A 25,503-nucleotide genomic window follows, 5' to 3' on the forward strand; every position below is an offset into this window, starting at 1 on the left:
ACAGGAAACATTTTCACAAATAGTTAAACCATTCTGAAAGTTTTAATATATTTTACATGAATAGAATCTATCTCAGATAAACATTATAAAACATTACTGTTTAAAAGTGTAAATCGTCTTTTTGGCATGCTATTTTTATCTACTCTTTTAAATCAGTAGACGGATATTTAATTAAGATATGATATATGTAGCTCAATCTTTTTAAGTGTGTAAACAAATCATATACTTACACATTAGTGTAACACATAATGTGATGAAAGATGGTGAGTACAAATTATTAGCTCATCTTAGATCACACTGATGAAAGATGGTAAATACAAATTGTTAGCTCGTCTTAGATCATAGTGATGAAAGATGGTAGATACAGATTGTTAACTCATCTTATATCACAGTGATGAAAGATGGTGAGCACAAATTGTTAACTTATCCTAGATCACAGTGATGAAAGATGGTAAATACAAATTGTTAACTCATCTTAGATCACAGTAATGAAAGATGGTAAGTACAGATTGTTAACTCATCCTAGATCATAGTGATGAAAGATGGTAAGTACAAATTGTTAACTCATCCTAGATCACAGTGATGAAAGATGGTAAGTACAAATTGATAACTCATCTTAGATCACAGTAATGAAAGATTGTAAGTACAGATTGTTAACTCATCTTAGATCATAGTGATGAAAGATGGTAAGTACAATCGGTTTGCTCGTCCTATATTTGCCATGACGTTTTAATGAAATATTAGTATCTTTCCTTAAGTATAACTTATTTCACTTGCACATTGTTTTTAAATTTTTGGTCAAATAGAGTTAAAGTTATTTCTTAGCAACTACAATTTTAAATTAATTTCATTTAAATTGATTGAAATGTATGGTTAGAATCACTTCTGTGTTAACTATGTAATACTTACAAAAATTACCGCTCTTCCTTTAAAACAAATATTTCGAATAAGACTTCATAGAACACAATAATATAATATTAAAAGATCCGAAGCGAAAAGCTCGTACATAACGATTATATACTTGAAATAAACTAAACTTATGCATCTTCACGAGCTAATTTTCAATTAGAATTTCGGTGAAATACAAAACATTAATAAAGCGAAATTATTTTAGTTTTTTACTTCTGTTTTACACGAAATTATTCTATACTGGTTAAGATAGAAATCAAGCTACACAAATATAGAATTTGAATTAACGAGACGAAAATACATTTTTAAGTCACAAGCATAAATAAAATCTTTATTAATGTTTTATTATGTTTATATAACACTATCACAATATTTTAAATTCACCACTTATAATTTCCAACACATCTGTTTATTCATTCCGTTCTTTTTTAAAATTAGTTTATTTTTCTATTTCACTTTTTCTTTTCCTTCAGACCCTTAATTCAGTTTAATCCACTTTTTCTGCTAAAGAATATTACTTCATCTTTCATTATCACAAATCCCCATCAAACGTTTCTTTTTCTGTTGTCATGAAAGTCTTATTTTTCCATTTTAGCTTGTTACTTACTCGTCTCTCATAGTGTTTCCAAGACTAATCCATTTAGTCTTAGCTTTCGCTTTTCTCTAAACGTGTGTTATCTGCTTAACTTTTTCATGACTTTTAGCTTCTTTCTCTGCTCCCACGACATGCTTCACTCGTAATTCTCTTTCAGTTTAATGGCAGTTTTCTCTTCATTTTCGTCACATATTTTCCTTAGTTCTAGTTTTTATTTTCGCATTCTTCTCTTACCGTGGACTTTCCGGTATAATATACCTCATGCAAAATGTTATACACACCGCACACTACCTAAACACTGAAGTAAAATTACGTTATTTTAAACATTTTTCCAGTCGTTAGTGAAACAGAACGTCATGCTATTACAACAACAAACATCATTCATATAATTTTGGATATATATATTGTACACATTCAGTGAATTTTAATTATGTAAGTTCCTTTTTGTTTCTTTAAAATTACACAATAAAGATGGGGTGATGTCGATAGTCTCATCACTAAGCCTACTTTTACACATCATTGTTTCTCTGTATTATAACACGACAAATTACGTTTTCACAATGAAAAATGCACAGTTCTTGTATTAAACAAAGGTACCAAATAAAGAGAAGGAAATGTTATTTTGAAGTATTTCCGATATGTATGTATCTCATTTAAATAAATATCTGAATAATGTGGTTGATATGCTGGAGACACCAATGAATTAGAACGTAAAGTTAATGTGTAAACTGTTATGAGGGTTAATATATTTTATGGTTAAAAATATTTTTAAGATCAGGAAGACAGACAATGCATTTCTTGAGATTGTAGAAAGTGCTTCTGAAGAATTAAAAAATAGTAAGTGCATTTAACGTGGTGTCTTACCATTTTTTTAAAAGAGTATTATTAGATACGGAACGTTTCTGTTAATAAATATTTTTATCGCGGTATCAAGCGATTTCTAATATCCTGGTAACCAGTGGCTTTTGAAACTCAGACGATGCTGTTGATTCTTCCATTTTAAAATTCAAACATTACCTCTGAGACGCTGAGTAGCTTTTAAAAATGTAAATTGCCTTTGGTTTATTCATACAACTGAAATACTGAAGGTAATCAGAAACGTTCGAAATCATATGGAATAAATTGGTCAAAAGCTATCACTTTCGCGGCAAGCCTAGTTACTTTTAGGCTTAAGAGAAATGTTCCCAGTGGATTAGTAAATCGGTTTGGGAATCGAAGATTCTGGACTTTGAGACTTGATGCCACAGAACACACTTTGAATTTTTGAGGTGTAAACGCGTTATAAAACAGTCAACTTCTTTATTTGCTTCCTAGAGCCACACAAAGCTCTTGCACTAGCCAATTTTACTCTGTAGCTGAGTTCCATCTTCGAAGGTGTGATAATGTGCGCAGAATGGTAAAGAGCTACAGGTTATATTGTTCAGTAACTCAAACTAAAGTATTATAAGTTCATCATTATCAATTATATCAAATCATTTAGCATTATGCTGTCATTCAATCAAAGCTCACCATTAATCCCTCCTACTGGTTATAATGTTAATCTGTAATTCAAACTAAGTTAACCTTGTTCTGGACTGGTTTATCTTCAGGCGTGTCGATTATTTTAACAATCTCTTTCTGCTGCCTCAGAGTTTGTTTCTTGGATTAAATAAAGGCCACGTTTGGCCAATTTAATAGACCGATAGTGTTATAACGTGTAACGGATATATTTATGAACATTCACACTGCAAAACAAACCGATTACCACTGCTACTTTTTCTTGTAATATATAGCATGTATATCCACTCTTTATAAATGAGGTCTTTAGATACACCTAACACTATCTCATATGCCTTTCCTTGTGGACATGAAACATCAAAGATATTTATTCTCTAAGAAATAGGTCATCGCTCTAAACAAAGTTCAGTCAAATTATAAACATAATGGTTAACAGAAGTAAACAATAGCTTTAGGTGTGGATTATTATTCACCTTTCTTTAATAATGTATTCCTCAAACTACAATTGTTAGCACAATTACACGTGTACTTCTTCAAGTCATACAGTTTTGAAGTAAAAAACAACAACTTATTTTGCCACCAGTTAAATCTTTTTCCATGGATAGTCTAATCCTTTGATCAATATTGAAAGTACAGTTTCACGTGCAGTTCTTCAAGTCGCATAACCTCGAAATAAACAAAATATTATTTTCCAACAAATGAGTCTTTTCTTTTCTTATGGATAATTTAGTTCTCTGTGTTTTCTTATAGCACAGACACGCCGGGTTATCAGGAATCGAAACCTGATTATAGCGTTGTAAATATAGATACTTACCGCTGTTCCACCAGTGTACTATAGTTCTTTGACTAATATTGTAGCACAGTTCTAGTGTAGTTCATCAAGTCACATGGTATTTAAATAAAGAAAACATATTTTTTCAACACATGAGTTTGGTATTGAATAATTAGTTCTCTGACTGATATTGTTAGCACAGTTCCACGTGTAGGTCTTCGAGTCAAGTGGTCTCAAAATATAGAAAAAAAGTTACTTTTCAAACAAATGAATGTTGTCCTCTGAAACTCACAAATTTGGAAAGAAAAATCACATTAACAGATAAAATAGGGTACTTATGCCGCTAATGGTAAGTTCAATACACTTTTGTAATTTATATTTTTTTTATAAGAACACTGTTTTCATTATTGTTAAGGATTCTTAGTTTCATAAAGAATGAATTATAATGAGAATCTGAATTATAATATCGGTCTAGCTTTCTTAACATACACGTTTTCTTCTTTTACGAAAGAAACGAAAAGTCAGTGTTTATATATACATTTCGTTCCTGTTAATTGTTATTTAAATTTTAATAATAACTTATAGAGGTCAGAGTTCGACAAAAGTTAAACTTTTGTAATTTTGTTTTCTGATTTTGAACATGATAATAGAACAAACTTAATGTTTTTCTGTGACATTTCTTGTGGAATCGCTGTAATTGTGTCACTAAACAAGATTCAAAATTATATACTTTCCATTTGTAGGCGTCGGTATAGAGAGGTTACGAAAGTACATCCATTTCAAGTGGCTTCTCACGAGATTCATTGAGATAACATGAGACCGAGTGAAAGCATTTGTGTTTCTGGTGTTCTATACCTGTGTAAAGTATATTCGATGGTAAACTTTGAGAATCAGTTAAAAATATTTCTTCATGACATCTGCTTATGGTTGATGGTTGGTGGTCAAGTGGTTCTTCCAGTTTTTGTTTCAACGAAGGATACTGGAGGGAAAAGCTACTTTCATTTGATATGTGTGATGGCGAGGGAATATTAAATGATTTTTTCGGTTTGACGGATTCATTCAAAACATGCAGACATATAATTTTTTTCTTTAATTCGGATTTGAAGCGTGGGTGGCTTAAGCCGTAAAGAAATGGGTCTACAACAGAAGCTGTTTTGCAGAACAAGGCGGGTACCATTGAAGTGGTGGGTGTAAGTAACTCGTGGTTGAAGGAGATGCCGAACAATGCAACCATAGCGTAAGGTGTCCATGATATCACCCACAAAGAAATCAAAGTGAAAGCTATTTTCGCTAATTTGATTTCTGTATTTCGATGTTTCTGAATGTATAACCTTTTATGGTTTATTTGAAATCCTGGATTACGAAAAAGGAGCTTATTTCTTCGGACAGTGAAGATTATTCCACAATAACTCACCCAAATCATCGCTAGAGGAACACACCATGCAGCGATAAAAAATATTAGTACAAAGAGTCGACTCGTTAGATCTGTTGCTAAGTAATCAAAACTACAACTACTTAAATAGCCTTCGGGAACATATCTGTTCACGTGAAATAAAGGCAAGACACTGAAAATGAATGCGTATATCCACACACATATCACAATTGCTGACGCTCGTGCTCGAGTCATCCTTCCACTGAGATCTAGAGAACGAGAAATGGAATAATATCGTTCAAAAGCCATTGCAGCAATGGTCATGATAGCTGAAGTTCCAGTCATACCACCCACAAAACCGTACAACTGGCAACCTATCAAAAAGAAAGAGTAGAAATTATAAAAAAAATCCATATTTTAAAACAAAACATTAGTGAAAATAAAAAAGGAGGTTGCATTCTTTTCCATTAAATCTACGAACAGCAAAACTAACATTGGCTTAAAAGACACTGCTTGTATGAGATATAAAATTTCTCAACCGTTTTCATACAATTTGAAAGTTGATGTATGGTCAAATTAAAGATAGGTACCAGACATCTGATGTTTTTCTTCATATCAGATATTTCTGTAACTTGTGAGTGCATAAATATTATGAAGATTGAGAGAAAAGAGAATATTTTGCGGTAAAATAACTAAATTATATGCGCCATTTATGAATAAAACTGAGATTTCTTTAAGCCACAGATAATGTTTGTTTGTTTATTTATGAATTTTGCGCAAAGCTACACGAGGGCTATCTGAACTACCAGTCCCTTATTTAGCCGTGTAAGGCTAGAGGGAAGGCAGCTAGTTATCACCACCCACCGCCAATTCTTGAGCTACTCTTTTACCAACGAATAGTGGGATTGATCGTAACTTTATTATGCCCCCACAGCTGAAAGGGCAGGCATGTCTGGTGTGACGGGGATTCACACCCGCAAAATTCGTATTACGAGTCGAGTGCCTTAATCACCTGGCCATGCCAGACATCCATGGTTTATATTTTGCTGTTGCAAAATCACGTTCCGCTATTTCGTCGTCTGGTACATTATAAGAGTGACTCTAAAATCTCATTGTATTTCAACTCAAAATTAAGGACAATAGTTCAAAGCTTTTTATAGCTTTGCACGAATAAATTAATTTTTGTGAGGTGTGACATGTTGCGAGTCTTTCTCTTAATGGTCGTGGTACCCCAGATTGTTCAAAATTCTTTTTACTTTTAATATCATTTGGTACATAGGATATTCTCGTCTTGGAAATTCTAAATCTCCTGCATTCCTTTTTTTAAATCATTACCTCGGAAAGGTTTAACATAAGTGCAAGTGGCGTTTATACGGAAACGGGCTGCAAGTTATAAACTATCAGATTTATAGTTTAGACATACTAACAGAAGGCCACGCCCAGCTTATTTCAATATAAATGATTCAAGTATTTAAATATGATATTTGGTGTTTAATATAATCAGTTAAAATTAATCGTTGCGTTTCAAGCAATTTAACATTCGTTTCCTTCCTTTTTACATGGATCTAAACTTTTGTCTTAGAGCACTGTAGTTTTGAAAGCAAACTACGCTATGGACGTTGGGCTAATATGCTATGTCACTACCAAACGTACTGTTAAAATAAAGACATATTTTAGAGGAGTCATGAACACTTATGGCCTTCTTTATTATATTAATGTTGAACGCATGCCTGAGGAATTTATTATTTTGGATACATATATATCTAAGTTTTTTTAAAAAAAAACAACGCTTCTCTCATTAGAACGTTACGTTATAAAAAAAATACCTGTTTTCCATTTTCTTCGGTGTTAGAAGATAGGCCTCCAGATATGATAGCTTCACGTATTTGTTAAATTAAATTCCACAAGACAAACAGATCTTGGTTGTAGAATGTTATTTTTAGACACGTTAAATTAAGATGAGATGATGGAAAATAAATTAAGAATAGAAAGATATTAAAACACAAGGTAGTGGGGCTAAAAATACACTGCTGAAGGCACACTGTAGGTTATTTACCCCCTTCTGTATCTTGAACTGCAGTAACGCAAACGGTCACATATTTCGAGTGGGTGTATTTTAATGGACTGATTCTACACGCACTAATTTTCAGACAATTCTTTAAGAAATACTAGAGATATTAAATTCCAATACTGATTGAATTTCTTCTTATTTTTTCTTTTCTTCTTCGCATCAAAGTGGGGAAATTGTATTCGATATAAAAGACACTTATCTTTTATGATTGTTTTAAAAATTTGGCACATGATAGGTCATTATAACCTACAATTTGAAATCTTATTTTGTATAAGCCACTTGTGCAAAGTTATTAAATAAAATCCGCTCAAATTTGACGAAAATATTTGTGTAAGCCTACGCAAAATATCACGTGTGCTATCGGTATGACAATTTTACCACTGAATCTCAGAATGGCTATTGTTAACCTGAAGATGACCTCAGATGGTTGAAACGTTGTTCTCTCGTTAACAATAGAAGTTTTGATACCCATACCAGCCCTTCTGAGGTACATTTTTATATTAACTGGATTTCTCGTCACCAAGAAATTGTACCACTGCTTCAGCTAATAATAAACATTGACTGTTTCGAGATTTTTTGTCATTTGGATTAAAGACGGCTGATGTAGAGCAGTAAAAGTAAAAGGTTGTAGCTACATAAGTAATGGTAAGGCCAAACAAACTATCATGATAGATTAGCAGTTTCTAGCTCACTTTTTTAAAAGAATCATATGGGTAGAGGTTATTATTCATTGCCAGCTTTTCAGCACAAATACACTAAACTTCATAAAATTATCCTAAGTAAAGAACGTTTAATGTCACATGATATTAGCTTAAACATATAGTTTAAATATTGGTGTTTGATACGGCTGTACCGACTGCATAAGAGTTGTAAGAAGAAACTGTTAATCTAAATTTCATGGCGTTACTATAAAGGAAACTATGGTATTAACACTGTTTAAGAGAGGAAACACTATTACCTTTTAGATTTGAAAACTTGATTGGTTCTGTAAAGTGTAGATCTGTTCCGAATAACAAAGTTGCAATCCTATACCAAAAGCGGGTTACTATCGATTGTCATTTTCTTACATGCTGTCGTTTGTTTGTGTATGTTGACAAAAACTCGTAATATAAAATCAAAAACATCTTAAGTGTAAAAAAAAAGATACAACCAAAAAGGAATTACTGTGCTACTTAAAGAAATGAAATCAAAATTAGAGGCTAAACTGGTAGCTACACTTAAGAGCATTGACAATACTTGCACAGCAAATATTCATTCATTAGTCAGGTAGTTCTCATCGTTTGCTTTACTTACCAACAACCCGCAAATATTGGCACCGAATATGCTCGCCATTTAAACCATCGGGACAAAATAATGTGACGGTTAACCTCACTATATGTTAGTAAATGAGTAGCCAAAGAGCTAATAATAGGCACTGTTGACCAGCTGCCCTCCGTCTGGTCTATGTCTGCTAAGTTAGGGAACGGTTAACACAGATACATATAACATTATTTAACAAAATCTTTACTTTTTCTTGTTTCTGAGCAGAAAGTGTTATTTCCCAATTGCTTATGCCTAAAGTAAATGGAAAAGACCTATTTTCTCTTCAAACTTTACCTTTGTGACCTGAGAACGTATGATGAAAACATTATGGGAGACCATATTTGGGGACTGATACGTGAAAGTTATTTACATTACAGTCGCAAATCTCGAAAAAGTACTCACTTCTAAACACTTTTATTCATTTTTGTATAACTTGAGTATAAATACATATAAATATTGATTCATACGTTGTTTTATTCAGACCTTATGCAAATGAAAATGTACAAATTTGCCCGTTTTTATTGGGTTGAGGAATAATTCGTGAGCGTTTCTTCAAGTTAAAAAATATATATTATAAATGAAACGCTTTCGCAAAATATTTCATGTCATTTGGTAGATAATTTTTTGCTCTAATAGATAGTGTGTTTGATTTTCATATGTCTTTAATTTTTGCTTTCATTTTCAGCTCATTAAATGGAATGTCAAGTGGATAAAATCGAGCATTTTCGACACCATCTGCTTTTCGCATTTAGTTTCTTGCAATTTCGTTTACAACAATGCATACTATATACCTAGGTATTACATGAAATAAAGTATCATAATAAATGTTTTGGGTGTAATGTGTTCATGCATTGAAGTATTGTATAGTCTTGCATGTAATGCTTGAATGAAATTATTTAAAAACGCTCACGAATTATTCCTCAACCTAATACATAGAAAATAGGTTAATCTCTAAATTTCATTATCCATGTCACAAAAGCAAAGCCTGAAGGGAATAATGGCCATTTCTGTACTTTTACAACATAAGCACTTGAGAAATAACACATACTATCCAGGAACAAAATTTGTGAAATATGGTGTAATAATTCCACAACAAATATTCGTTCATTAGTCAACTAGGCCTCGTCTTTTGTTTTACATACCAACGTACTCCAAGTATCGGCACCGAATATGCTCGCCATTTCAACCATCGGGACGAAATAATGTTACGGTCAATCCAACTGTATAGTAGTAAAGCAGTTGCCAAAGAGTTGATAAGAGGCACTGTTAACTAGCCGTCCTCCGTCTGGTCTATGTTTGCTAAGTTAGGGAACGGCTAGCGCAGATACATGTAATCATCCCGATGGCTCAGCGATACGTCTGAAAGATTATAATGCTAAAAACCGGATTTCGATACCCATGGTGAGCACAGCACAGATAGTCCAAGGTGGTAATTAGCTACAAAACTATGAAAAAAATCTTAAACCCATGATATTTGAAACATACTTAGTACTAAAATGACACCAATACGTTAGTTTTAATTGAGTCCAATTTAATTTTATTATTACAAAACTTGAAATATTTCCTGTCACTCACTTTCCTTTCATAGGACTTATTTGAAAATATACCCTGCAACAAAAAATGGTCAGATGGAAAACCTATTAAGTACAAACCACGTTTGCAAGAGTTTGTTTGAGTTTCTCTTAACTTTTTCAGTGAAATTGGTCAGTATTACTTCATGATAATGTTGAAAACAACAACTGACATTTTTCTCAGCTGAAAACTTTTATGTTATGCATCAGACGTTTCATTGAGAAAATTAAAATTTCGTCGTGTTGTATAATTATCTCATAAATTATTAGTTGTTGTGCTACATAGAGGCCAGTTGAGTGTTAATATATATATATATACGGAGGTTTCTAGCATAAAAATTGGTAAACTCAGTCAATCTCATATGGCAAAGTCAGTTGATTAATCTTTATCGTTTGGGAATCTAACTGTAAGTCACATGATGACACCTAGTGACTACTTATTCAGTTTCCATTTTATGTATTTAATAAGTTGATCTATAGAATATTTGTTATTATTTTTCTAACAGATTTTTAATTGATATTGGTTAAAAGGAAGCTTTAACTACTTTTGTTGAGTTTGGTATATTTGATGTGGTCTGTTGCCGTGATTATAAATTTTCAGACAAATGCTTGGAACAAAGTTTGTTACTGTAATTCATTGAATTTTGAAATCGATATACTTTATAACATCGTTTCCATATTATTATATTAACATTTATTAACCATGAAAATCTATACTTAACACCAGGGAGTATCGTTATCGGCGAGATCTAAAACTCTGGTTATTTCGACATATTTATAACATAAACTCTTCAAAAAAAGGAACGCAAAAGGCAAAATTTGAGACAAATTGTTAACAAGTTTATTCCGGGTAATTCTGTATGACATGTGTGAAACTTTGCACATTCACTGCTGAACATCTAAAGTCTGCAAAGGCGAAGTCCACGCTCACTAGGTGAAGTTTAACGTCACTCAACGTCAATAACGAATATGCCCCCGTGAGCATCAATAACTGCTTGGCATCTCCTGCTCATGGAAGCGATGAGATGACGAATCACATCCTGTGGAATGGATGTCCACTCAGTCTGCAAAGCTGCTGCAAGCTGAAGTAGAGTCTGCGGTTGAGGTTGTCGCCGTCGCAGACGTCGGTCCAACTCGTCCCAAAGATGTTCGATGGGGTTTAAATCTGGTGATCTGGAGGGCCAGAGAAGAACGTTGATGTTGTGGTGTCTCAAGAAGACAGTGGTGAGTTGTCATGTTGAAAAACGTCGTTGACGTTCACCATGATGGGTTGCACATGGGGCCAAAGAATCTCGTAGACAGTTGCGTACGGTCTGATCGGAAATCCTACGCAGCCCTGGTATGGTTGAGGCAGTAGACGTCGCAGTGGTGGTCCTATCCCGAAGATGACGTAACCGGATGTAGCGATCTTGTGCGGGCGTGGTCACACGAGGTCTGCCAGATCGTGGACGGTCACGAGTTGATCCATGTTGTTGGTGACGATTCCTTAGCCTTGTGATGGTGCTTGGGTGGACATTCACAGCTCTGGCAACATCTGATCGAGATTCGCCTGCTTCCAAGCGACCAATGGCGTTGTTGCGTTGTGCTTCTGTCAGTCTTGACGTAACTGTATTGCGTGTCGGTCGCTTAACACTGAGCTATGGAAACCGAGAACCCGTCACTTTTATAGGGATTTTGCACATGTTGCACGTGCAGAACATGCAGATCTCTCAAACAAATTTATTGGACACGAATGCTTTTTGGCGAAAAATCCGATGTTTTCCTCCGTTTTCAAAGTGCACAACTTTTATTGTCATTTTGGTCTGACAATCAGTGCCTTAACACGTGTAACATTACATACTCTAAGCTTGTAACGTTATTACATATATTTCTCTTTAAAATAAAAAAATATCCCTTTTGCGTTTCTTGTTTTGAAGAGTATATTATTATGGCTTAATGTAATTGCAAAATTATCAGGTCTTTCTTTTTCCAGTAACCAAGAACGTACGTCACGAAAACTTAAGTGTTCATAACTGTTCAACAGCACATACTGATACATATATTATACATATGTATTAGGAAGCATGTTTCAATGACTTACCCCAAACTCCAAGTGCTGGCTTTTGGTGGAAGCTGTTGTATATAAATATTGGCATTTTTGCTAGCATGAAGAAATCACTGATAGCGAGATTAACAACGAGGAAATTCGATGGTGTCCTTAGAGTTTTGGTTCTGGAAAAAAAGAGAGTAAAAAATACCATATTTATAATGTAATTATAGTTAAGAAAAATACGGAATACTGGGTTTAAAAGTTAAAACAAACCAAAATACATGCATTGTTTAGAAAATGTAATTGATATACTGTGTTACATTCAGTTTGTATCATTGATTATAAGATGTCAAATAACAGTCATGCTGTGGTTCATATTTTAAGATCATTTATTTGCTTTGAATTAACAGATATTTGTTATATATAAGAATGATCTACGATTAAAAGTATCAGTTAGTGTACTGATGTATTTCATTTGTCCGATAGCACAATAATTTATAGTGAACTTGAACGGTAAGCTTTCGTTGAAAATGCCATGCACATTCGTTTTATGTTCTTATGCGACCCTTAAACAAATATGTTATGATAGCGTATTGTGTATAAATGACGTGTGTTGCTTTTCCAGATGAAGCTCCTGGGGCACTTGAAAAACTTTTGCTGATGACTTATTTGTTCAATGGTTCTCACCTGCTACAATATGTCGCACTTTGCTTAACACTGGTGGACTATTTTTTGATACAGACCTTTTTGGAGGTGGCTCTGTTACCCCAAGTTGATCCATATTTCTTTGTATTATAATGAAATTGAGCATAAGACATATCCTCGTCTTGATTATTCTAAATTCAAATTATGAACACGTCTGCATGATCTAAGTGTTTCAACAGTTTACATACAAAAGGGGGTTACATACCCTTCCGAAAAGCGATGGATTTTCGGTGGCATTACTCTACGTACGAACGCCAAACAATGTTAAAGTGTAGTTCTGATACATACCATATCACCACGACTTCATATCGGCTGGGGCTGTCACGTAAATTGGGGATGTGCATATTTAATATCACGCACTCAGCACTCCTTATATAAATTTTACATTCTTAATAAAATTTATAATTTTATATAGCATAATTAACTAATGTTTATATTTATGTTTACATAGGTATCGTTAGATGACTGTGATTGTTTTTGTTTCCAATAGTAAAAAAATTAATAATTGTACTATCTCCGGTGACTAAGCCTGGATGCTTATATCGTCAAAACCGGGTTTCCATACATGTGGTTGACACATCTCAGATAGCCCATTTTATATCTTTGTGCTAAACTAGAAACAAACAAATAAATGAACTTTCTAGTGTAATGTAAACACATAACTTACATGTTTGGAGTTCGAAGTACATTTGAATCATTAAAATAAGCTCCCAACTCAACAACACGTTATCAATTATTTAAAAGTACAACTAAAATCACGATTTTGAGCGTTAAAACTATACATTATTAACTATTGTTTTTTTTATTGCGCGCAAAGCTACACTAGGATCATCTGCGCTAGCCATTTGCACTGCAAAATTAGAGAGAAGGCAGCTAGTCATCGCCACCCACCGCCAACGCTTGGGCTACTCTTTTTACAAACGAATAGTGGGATTGACCAGAACTTTATAACTTACCCATTGCTGAAAGGGCGAGCATATTTTGTGTGAGGGGGATTCAAACCCGCGGCCCTCAGATTACGAGTCGAGTGCCTTAACTACCTGGCCATGCTGGGCCATTAGTAACGAACCATAAAGTCGTGCTATTGCATAAACGTTTCTTCTTGTCTAAGTCACACAGCTACAATGGTTTCGAACGTGCCGAAAGAGAATTAAGTTTGAAACACAAACGATTAACAAATGTCTATAAGACCTGCCAATATTAATATGAACGTCAATCCATTTAGAATGAGTCATGGATAGAAGCCACATGAACACAGGTATCACTACAAACGTAGCAGCTGAATGCCACATGTTACTATGGTAATAGTATTTAATCACCTACGTGATTCACAACAGATATTTGCTATCGAAAAAAATACCAAGCTGTATTGAAAAACTTGCTAGATATTTTAATAATTAGGTTTTAATTAAATTGTTTTAACTTTTACGTCTTGAATTTAATTTCTTTTCCCGTATGTGTCGCTAAAAAAAAAGTTTTAAATGTTATCTACCCAGTCGTTTTAACTCTTATTTGCATTACAGTAGTTTAACACTGCAAATGAAAGTATAGTTCGTTTGTAGTTCAGCACAGAGCAACGCAAAGTGCCGTCTTTTTTCTACCCATTATGGGTATCGAAACACACCGATGTGCCAGTGGGGGGCAAAATATAATAAATGTTATTTCCAATGTGCATTAGATATTAAATTTGAAGTATTAATATTCTAACCTGTGTAGTTTTATATTTGATATAAATGAACTAAACAACAACAACCAAAACTTTCGGTCCGGCATGGCCAGGTGGTTTAGGCACTCGACTCTTACTCTCAGCAGCACTCGATATGAACCGAGCTACGGAACTGACTGTCACTCTGATAAGCATGCACAATTTAAAGTGCTGAGCAAAGTTTCAGTGTAAATCTTGGATATTTCAACTAGGCTATATATAAACTTACAGATTACTAATGGGAAAAAAAACATGTCATAAGCCAAGCTCTAGTTTGACAGCAAAGAGAAATGAGTTACAGTACATACTATTTACTACAAACCTAAGAGAAATAACTGCTTGAGTAAGAAATTTGATACATGCAGATAAGATAATTAAATACGTTACTATGGCCTGAAAAAACAACAGAGGAATGATTGTAATTATGAAAACATACATTGTATGTTTATTTATAATGTCATTATGCCTGACACAATAGAAAACCTTTGTTGAGCCAAAACAAAAATAATACAACTCTAATTTCATCTACATTATTCGTATGCAGCCAAACCTGAAAATATGTAATCTGATTTGTGTTATTCTCACCCATGATTCGCGTTTATTTACAATTTTTGAAGGTTGGTCCTGTAACTGGCATTTGACGCAATAACTTTGTTTCTTATATATTTGCTGCAACCTATGCTTCTAGACCACATGCTAGTGTAAAAACATAGCTGGTAGACCATCTGCTAGAGTGAAGTAATAGTTGATTTGTAGACAAGATTTCTGTGACCTTTAATAACTCTAAGCTAAATTATTTTCCACACAACTGTCATCAACTACTCCACCAAATACACTAACAACCATTTTAACGAATACAATAAGATTTATATGACAGTTTTTACGGTGTACAATTTTGCTATAAGCTGGTGAAACGTGATTATAATTAATTATAATTGTCATAAGGCATTAGTGTTAAGCCTATTACAATATTTACACCATATTATTTATTTAGTCCCTCAGATTTTATTTGTTAAAAAAATGAAAGTGTATAATAGTTCATTAGGCCAGCAGTTCTAAACATTATAAAACTTCATAAGTTATATAAAATAATGCAATCACTTTTGTTAACAATTTAGTTTCTTTGGAAACCAAACAGATCAAGAAAGCCAACTAATTTTCCACAAGCAAAATATCTTTACGCCTTTCCTACATAATCATCAAATCACCGTACTGAAATAATTAAAGGGTTATTCAACGGAGGTAAAGAGTTTTGGTTTGTTTTGAATTTCGCGCAAAGCTACACGATGGCTATCTGCGCTAGCCGTCTCTAAGTTAGTAGTGTAAGACTAGAGGGAAGGCAGCTAGTCATCACCACCGACCGCCAACTCTTGGGCTACTTTTTTACCAACGAATAGTGGGATTGATCGTCACATAATAATGCCCCCACGGCTGAAAGTACGAGCATGTTTGGTGCGATGGGGATTCGAATCCGCGATCGTCAGATTAAGAGTAGGGCGCCTTAACCCACCTGGCCATGCCGGGCGTTTTCAGGAAGTTAGAGTCTCATTTTCAGATACATCAAGCCGAAACCAAATTAAAAGAACCTAAACGTAAAACCACTGCGCACCACTTCCGAATAATCTATATGTAAAGAACTGCGTATCACCCCCAAAAAGGTTAAACGTAAACTGCTTTGCATCATCCATCTTCTGAGCAGAAGAAATACGTGGTTAACAACACAGAGATTTGAAATGTTTTTTCTTACTTCTCTGGTTTGAAATTCATACTTTGCTCACTAGGAAAAGTAGAAAAGAAACCATTCTGGGGCAAAAGGTGATGCTTTAAAGTTACAAAATATTTACGTTTCGTTAACTCGTGCATGTAGCACAATTGAAGAGTAAACACTTTACAAGTCTTCATTCATTAAAATTATCGAATAAATTTATACAACATATTATAATGTTAAAAATAAATTTTCTTCTCAGAAAAGACATAGTTTTCCTGAATAATAAAATCCGGAATATTTAATAACCGACAATAATTTATTTAGCTGTGAGATTGAAGTTGTGCTGATACACAACATTAATTCAATATAAGTCTCTCATAAAACAAACTTAATTTTTCCCGCTTCTACCCTTAAACCTTGAAGTAAAGGACGAGCATCTGATATAAATATTTGCAAACAGTGACTTTGTTTTTGCAAGTTTTTTTCAGATAAACGCGTGAAGAGAGCGGATACACGAGAAAGAATATTATGACCTTAACTGCACACATGAATCGTCCGCTTTTCGCAAAGTTACATTATAATTATATAATAAGTGCACAGTTGCACACAGCACGTCAACAGCTGTGTTTGAATAGTTAACGTTGACAATATTTTAATCACATTTTTAGTTTAAAGATTTTTTAAGCATGCCTTTCAGAGAAAAAAATGCGTATGTGAAAGACTAAATGGGAACGCAACGCCTAACGCACACAAATTTAAATTACATTATTTTGTGTTTATTTGAGGTGTGAAGATGATCTGACGTGTCCAGTATGTAGTATTACATAAATTAAAGTAATTTGCATCTTTCTTACAGATCGGATGTAGCGTTAATTTGAAGACCTGCAGTTCGAATCATGTCGCATACTTTGAGGTTGCTGGCACATTAGGAGAATAACACTGAAATTACGCTATTCAGTTAGAGTAGCTCGAGAGCCTCGAGTTAACTAGAGAATTCCCTTTAATCTATCAGCTCAAAATTAGAAAAGACTGGCATAAGTAACCTACAGTTACTGCTTCGTGAGTGTTCGAAACAAACAACACACGAAATAAAGATTAAACTGGGAACTTGGGGCGAAACAAAAGCATTAGTTTTTGAAATAGTTAAGATCATTCGCCCTTTGCATACCACTGATAGACATCTATGTTTTATCTCATGTTTGACAGTGCTCTTTTAGGATAATTACCTTCTAATCAAAATTAGAGAAATACATGACAGTATCTATATCTTCAATGTTACTATGAGGAACAGGGTGAACTATGATATGTTATGTGTCACAACATTACAAGCAAAAATATATATAGACAGATAAAAATATCTTCAACACTATGTCACTAAAGCCTGACATTATGTTTTGTATAACCTATATCCTCAGTGATGGCTAGATAAATACATGCTGTTGAATAATATTTTTCACAAAATCTCTAACAATAGCCATAAATCGTATGCGTTCCAATATTCGTTATTGCGAATATTCAACCACAGAATTACTAACCGACAAAAGTATCTAGGAAGAAAATACCGCTAAATAAAAAGCTATGTAGCTAGGCTAACTATTTAATTTGAAAAAAGAAAACAAACAAGATAGGGATGGAAGTGGACATATCACTTGACCCGGCTAAAGATCACATAGCAGACTAAACCGTCTCAACTTTACATGGAGATTAAAATCGTTACATTACTGGCTTCTTCAATTTGTCTCTCTAAAGCTTAGAGTTTGAATAGAATATCAGCTTTCATCAATATATTTTTCCTTTAGTTAACTTTAGAATACTGCTTGTATATCTATTTGACAATAGAGTAAAATATTTAAAATTGGAAATTTTAGTTCTCTTTATTTCCTTAGTGAAGAAGACAGTAATGTAGGGATCTTTTTCGCCGTTTAAAGCTGAGACAGCTTGGTCTGCTATATGATCTTTACCCGGGTCAAGTGATATGTCCACTTCTAGTCCTGTCTTATTTGGTTTGTTTCTCACCTTTTTATTTAGCGATAAATTTATTTCCGAATACTTGTTTATTTTTTAATAAGATGCCGAAATGGGTTACTACTTTTTGAGTGTATTTTAAAGCTTTTATATAATAATAATAATAAATAGGTAGTCAAGATTGTGAGGACTATTTTGCTCTACCGATTTACGACAAAATTATAATTATTGCTAGAAGAAAGATGATGATAAACAAAAGTAACAAATCTTAGTTTGGGCTATTCGTTGGTTTTCGACTTTGGGACGCTCGATGACTGACTGAACGTTTACCTGTTTTTGAATTTCTCGCAAAGCTACAAGGAAGGTATCTGCGTTAGCCGTCCCTGATTTAACAGTGTTAGAGTATAGGGAAAGCAGCTAGTCACCACCACCCACCGCCAATTATTGGACTACTCTTTTAGCAACGAATAGTGAGATTGATAATCATAATGTAACACCACCACGGATGAAAGGGCGAACATGTTTTGTGTGACGGTAATTTGAACCCGCGACCCTCAAATTACGAGTCGAGCACCCTAACCACCTGGCCATGTTTCATAGTTGAAACAGATGTGCAGTATTACACAAATATAAAACATGCTTGACAAAAGTTAACAAAAAAGAGTTGTTGTTTTGAATTAAGCACAAAACTACACAACGGGCTATCTGTGCTCTGCCAACCACGGGTATCGAAACTCGGTTTTTAGCGTTGTGAGTCCGCAGACATACCGCTGAGCCACTGGGGGGCGATGAAAAGAGCACACAGTCAATTTTGTGAAAGATAATAAAGGTTCGTTGTAACAGTTGTTCTTAGAAATAAAATCACCAAAAATTACGTGTTTTTTACGTTGTAGTATTTCTTAATATTTTATTGATATGATTAATTTCTATCGCGAAATACGTATTTCTTTTCGTGCCATTTGTTTTTCAGAAAACTTTGATGTTACTGCTCTCTGCTATTCTAAACTTTTAAAGTTTGTTCTACAACCGACTGTTGTAAGGTGTTTCTGCAGTTTAAAACAAAGGGCTTTTGGAGAGGAGATACACATTGAAAAAATTAATATAATTCAGAATATATCTTTTGGTTTTATAATGATGTGATGGGACCCTAGCTGGCAGAAGTGCAAATAAAGTATGTAATGCTACCGTTGGGAATTATTTCTTTTAAACTTAATTGTACCTTATGCGTACCAGTATTAAACAGCCTGGTCAGAAACCTCTAATGTTCGGGCAAGACCGTCCCTAATTTTGAACTAGTAACCAGGATTTGTCTAGATTTTCGATCCGACTAACGACACTGGATGTTTCGTTCATAATATATCCGAAGTTAAAGGTAATGAGTGTGTTAAAAGACATCACATCGTTAACCTTGAACCTTACTGTCTTCAGCCCCAGACGATAACCACTGATCCACGCTCATCCTACAGTTTGGATACTACCATCCAATATACCAGTTTTTCTACTAAAATGAAAAACATAGATAAGAGAAATATATATATATATATGTTTACAAAATGTTGATAAACAGATGTAAGATAAAGATATATCGTCTACAAATATTATTGATATAAACAGCGAACTACTGCCACGTAATGTTTTGTTATGAACATCAAGCTGCTACTACGTATTTTGTTTTAACGCAATAGGAAGCAAATGTTTATTACACTTCAACATAAAATAACACTTTTATTAAAAATAAAGTTCTGACGTCTAAGAAAAAACACACACCTGTATCTATTTATTTCACTAAAATTGAGGATTATTCTAAAAATCCAACTAGTTCAAAATATTCTGACAGTCAGGATAAAATTTCAACAGAACCTTCGAAGACTATGCCATTTAAAAAAAAAAAAACATGTCATGTTATGTTCTATTGGTGGTGTTTGAAAAAGAAAAGGAGGCAACACCCAATGCGTTCGTGTCCACATATGGACTTAGTTTCACCAGATCATCCCCTGTTCGTGTCCACATATGGACTTAGTTTCACCAGATCATCCCCTGTTCGTGTCCACATATGGACTTAGTTTCACCAGATAATCCCCTGTTCGTGTCCACATTTGGACTTAGTTTCACCAGATCATCCGATGTTGTCGATTCAGCCACTTATATAAAGGCTGATGTGGGAAGAATTTAGACCATTTTTGTCTGTTGGTTCTACGTCTTTGACAAATGACAATCACATGCCCATAGGTGTTCTACGTGATACTGGAGTAACTCAGTCATTCTTATTAGCAGGCATATTGCCTTTAAATTCAAGTTCTGCTACTGTTGAGTCTGTTATTGGTCAGGGTATTGATGGTGACGTTGTTAATGTTCTTATTAATAACATTTATTTAACATCAGACCAATTTCTGGACTAATTGTGGTTGGAGTGAGAACTACTCTGACAATTAAGGGTATATCACTATTGTTTGGAAATAATTGTCGAACCCAAAATGGTTTGCGAGCCAATCATCGTTTCATCTAAGAATGACGTTATTGTTGAGGAGAATCCCGGTTGCACCAAACATGCTCGCCCTCTCAGCCGTGGGGGCGTTATAATGTGACGGTCAATCCTATTATTCGTTGGTAAAAGAGTTGCCCAAGAGTTGGCGGTGGGTGGTGATGACCAGCTGCTTTCCCTCTAGTCATACACTGCTAAATTAGGGACGGCTAGCGCAGATAGCTCTCGAGTAGCTTTGCGAGAAATTCAACAAAACAAAACAAACAAACATTAACTAAAGTTGTAGAAAATTCTCGAGTGTCGGAGCTAACAATATATGTGTGTACGTAAACGCTAGCGTATCGTTTATATTGCTGTACAGGCTCAAATTTCTAGAAACTCTTCTCACGCCTATGCACATAACCAACGCGACATGCCTCGAAAGAGTATATATTATAGGTTTGCTATAGTTGGTATATTATAAACTTCTGAATCTACAACCGTGATCAACGCTTATTAATTGGAAACTTTAGATACTTAACCAGGAATGTTTGTAAATTTCGAACATTACAAACCATTTAACATCAGAGGATTTGCATTGGACATTAATATTTTAACTAAAATATCGGGGGAAAATCTGGATGTGTGCCCGGCGAAGAAAGAAGAATACAGAACTAGTTAGCTTCCTGTTAAGTCATTTGTTTGTAAATTAACTCGAAATTAATTCAGTCATCGTAAAACGCCGATAAGATATCAGGGAAGTTACGGACCAAATAGAAGATTGAACGTTGTTCGTAAGATTGTGAAACTTTTGTATATAGATCATCATTTATAACAACCGTTAGCGTAAACTGCGTTATTATTTGTATATTAAAATATATTTGAATTAGGAAAGAAAAATGTGTGTATTGACAAATATCATAAATTTGATATATATCGACATTAATGTAACCTCTCATTCTAAATTACAGGATCGAGAGACTAACATTTGTGTGATAAAACACGTTGACTTACAATGGAAGCGCAGTTTTAAGCTATATCAACTGAAAATAAATTATCATAATATACAAATTAAAAGCTTTATTCTGAGACGCCACCCGCTAGTACAGCGGTATGTCTCCGGATTTACAACGCTAAAATCAGGGGTTGGATTCCCCTCGGTGGGCTGAGCAGATAGCCCTTCGTGGCTTTGCTATACGAAAAACACAAAAAACACACATTCATTCTGAGACCAGTTACGATTATAAAAAAAAAATACTGTACGTGTTTCGACGTTATCTTCAGTAGTATAAAATAACAGTAATGTTGTTTTGAATTCAGCACAAAGCTACACAATGGGCTATCTGTGTTCTGCCCACCACGGGTATTTAAATCCGGTTTCTGGCATTGTAAGTCCACAGATATACCGCTGAACTACTGGGGGGCAATAATAGTAATAATAATAATAATAAAACAAACCATACATACCAAAATTATTAGTTACGTGACTCAATACTATTACTTAATTTACACACCGAAATTGACGAATATCACACCAACTGCATACCTTCTGATTTACCAACCTTTCATTCTCATTCAAGACATGATAATTATTTCTACAGATTCTGTGATATTCATAAATATTTAATTATTCGGTTGAGCCAAAATATCAGCATTTTCCCCACTGAATGATATGACCGGTATGACTTCAATGTTCAGCTAGTTTAATGTTTGAATTGTTGTTATTTCTATCATTTCTCCTATATTCGTTTATCCTAAATTTGATTATTTTTATTCCGATCTAAAAAAAAAACTAGGTGGGGACACAGGACCTAAAACACGAAAATTTAAATTACATTATTTTTTGGGGAGTGATGATGAGCGGACGTGTCCAGTTTGTAGTATTACATGAATAAAAATAATTTTGCATATTTCTTATAAACCGGACGTGGCTTCGTGGTTAACGTGCCAAGTGTCAACCTGAAGACCTGTGGTTCGTATCATGTCGCATTCTGCACTTTAAGATTATTTGTGCATTAGACGAATAACAATCGATTGGAGTTGTTCTGTCGCTGATCTTTAGTTTATGCTTTTAAGAATGACCAGATTATACGTTGAAATAGGTACAGCTGTCTATTTTGGGGCAGTCGAAATTAAAAACAAACGCCCTCTAGTGGCACAGCGATATGTCTGCAGACTTACAACGCTAGAAACCGGGTTTTATTATTTGTGGTTGGTAGAGTACAGATAGCCAGCCCGCTCTGTAGTTTTATGCTTAACTTCAAACAAACAGAATAAAGTTTTAAAATTGTATTTATTTATTTTTAATTTCTCGCAAAGCTACATAAGGGCTATCTGCGCTAGCGGTCTCTAATTTAGAAGTGTAAGACTAGAGGGGAGTTAGTCATCACCATCCGCCAACAACTCTTGAACTACTCTTTTACCAACGAACAATGGGATTGACGATTGATCGCCACATTATAACGTCCCCACGGCTGAGAGATCGATATGTTTGGTTTGACGAGGATTCGAACACGCGACCCTCAGATTACGAGTCGAGAGCCCTAACCATCTGGCAATGCCGGGTCTTAAATTATGTAGAATGTACTTAAATTCATCGATCGTTTGAGCGTTTTAATAATACCGGTTGTAACTGGAATAGCCATATGTATATAGAGAAAAAAATCATTCATCCTAGATTTATGAGTAAATGTCCACGTTTTCATATTTTTCTTCATCTCTAGACATATCTTTTTTATTCTTTCACTGCAAGTGTTTGAGATTGTTACACCTAGATTCAGGTTTCCTTAACCTTGTAAATCAGTTTAACTAAAAACAAAATCTTCTATTCAATAAAAGCAATGAACACCATGTGCTTACAATACTATTTACTCCTTTCCTTAGAAATCAGTAACAAAAAACGTGAATAAAGATTATAATATTAAAACTACATTAAGCCTAAACCTATTGTTTTATGAAAGATATAATATATATGTTTATGCTATTGTTTCATGACAAATACTATTTATGCGCATTAATGTTTTATGATAAACATATTGAATGTATGTATAATTTTATATCAAAGTAATCTCGAACGACGAAGGGATGGGAACTCTCCTACCTTCAACAAAATGTGTCTCCTCATATTAATAAAACAATGAAAGTAATATGTAATTTTTTCGTTTGTTTGTTTGTTTAACTCTCTGAATTGGACGATCCCAAGGTAAGGGTGTAAAGCCAGCTGACACACAACCAGACAGGGTTAGTTTAGTGCATAACAGTTTCTTTTTTGAATTTCGCGTAAAGCTACATGAGGGCTATCTGCGCTAGCCGTCCTTAATTTAGCAATGTAAGACTAGAAGGAAGCCAGCTAGTGATGACCACCCACCGCCAATTCTTGAGCTGCTCTTTTACCAACGAATAGTAGGATTGACTGTCACTTTATAACGCCCCCATGGCTAAAAAGGCGAGCATGTTTGGTGCGACGGGGATTCGAAAAACCCACGATCCTCAGATTACGAATCAAACGCCTTAACACACCTGGCCATACCGGGCCTTGACGCATAATATAAACACTAGTTAAAATTATGGTCGAGATTTACATTATTTATATTCACACTCAATAAAACGGAAAGTTTAATAACAAACAAGTATTTTAACGAAGTGACAAACGATTATTACTCTTTCATAGTACACCTTTCTTTTGCAAAGTCTTTTAATATTAACAGTTGAAACGTTTCCTTTCGTAATCTGCTTTCTTACCAACCTCAAAACCCTGATTACGCCAGTGATATTACAACACTGTTTTATCGGATTGCTTTTCTGTTCGTTACCGTGGCAACGCCAGAGATATGACAACACTAGATTTTGTTGAACTGATTTTGAGCTTGATTTTGTATAATTATATCTTTTTTCTATGAAAATGAAAATAAAATATTTTATTTTTTATTATGTTTATCTTTTTCTTATTCCTATTTTAACTTGAGAGAGATGTCATCTTCCCACAACTGTCTGCAGGCAGTGAAGGGTAATATAGATGTGGGACGTTGTGGGCTTGAGCATCCACATCTCGCTCTCCTAATTTCTAATTTTTTTTATGTGAGTCTAGCTAATTGGAGGTTAAGACTGATAGATAGTGTATCCTCACTGCAATGTGGGTTCTAATTCTGCAGTCACCATCAAAACCTCGGATACATTTTGTAATCTCACGTTGTAACTTGTACCCTAGGCTTCTTTTTAAAAATATGCAGCGTATTTTGTTTCATGTTAATGTATTTTGTGTATATAATATATACGTAAATGTTAGTATTATTGTCAGCTGAATTTTCTAGAATATCTCTTAATGAGTATAAAATATTACAATCACAACACGCTGGGAGACAGTATAATATTGTTAGGTCGCTACACTCAGTATGCTGTAAATCTCTGAAGCTATAATTGTAATAAGCGTTTATCATAAAACTACAGATATTTGACCAAGTAGATTTAGAACATTGCGAACAGTTCAACTTCAGAGAAGTAACGTTGGACTTTGTGTTTCCACGAAGACAATGTATAACTTTGGCTGTGAGAAACTTATATGAGACCAGATAAGAATAGAGTTAGCATTCTCGTCACGTTAATTGTACCTGTGTATCAACCTAGAATTACTTCGTTCACCATGAACCATCGGTAAAAAAGATTTAGTTCGAGACCTGTTGTAAGACTCGGTATTGTCAGCGAGTTTATGAAACTGTTATACTTAAATCATTATTTGTAATAACCATTATTCACTAATTCTTGATTACGAGAAACCCACTTGAAATAAAAATGTATCTTAGAACGGCTGGTATGGGTATTAACACTTTTATCGATAAGCAGAG

General features: G+C 34.2%; 1 protein-coding gene across 1 annotated transcript in view; it reads right to left on the bottom strand.

Moving 5' to 3' along the window:
* Positions 1-4,350: 4,350 nt before the first annotated feature.
* LOC143234143 (opsin, ultraviolet-sensitive-like) overlaps positions 4,351-25,503 on the bottom strand; it is a 28,925-nt gene continuing 7,772 nt past the window's right edge. The window contains exons 2-3 of the mRNA XM_076471265.1: positions 12,170-12,300; positions 4,351-5,519 (exon numbers count right to left, since the gene is read on the bottom strand). Coding sequence (XP_076327380.1) covers positions 4,534-5,519; positions 12,170-12,300 — 1,117 coding nt within the window. The 3' untranslated portion in view covers positions 4,351-4,533. The remainder of the gene's footprint in view (positions 5,520-12,169; positions 12,301-25,503) is intronic.

Source organism: Tachypleus tridentatus, chromosome 12 (assembly GCF_004210375.1).
Source record: "Tachypleus tridentatus isolate NWPU-2018 chromosome 12, ASM421037v1, whole genome shotgun sequence".
Classification (NCBI taxonomy): domain Eukaryota; kingdom Metazoa; phylum Arthropoda; class Merostomata; order Xiphosura; family Limulidae; genus Tachypleus; species Tachypleus tridentatus.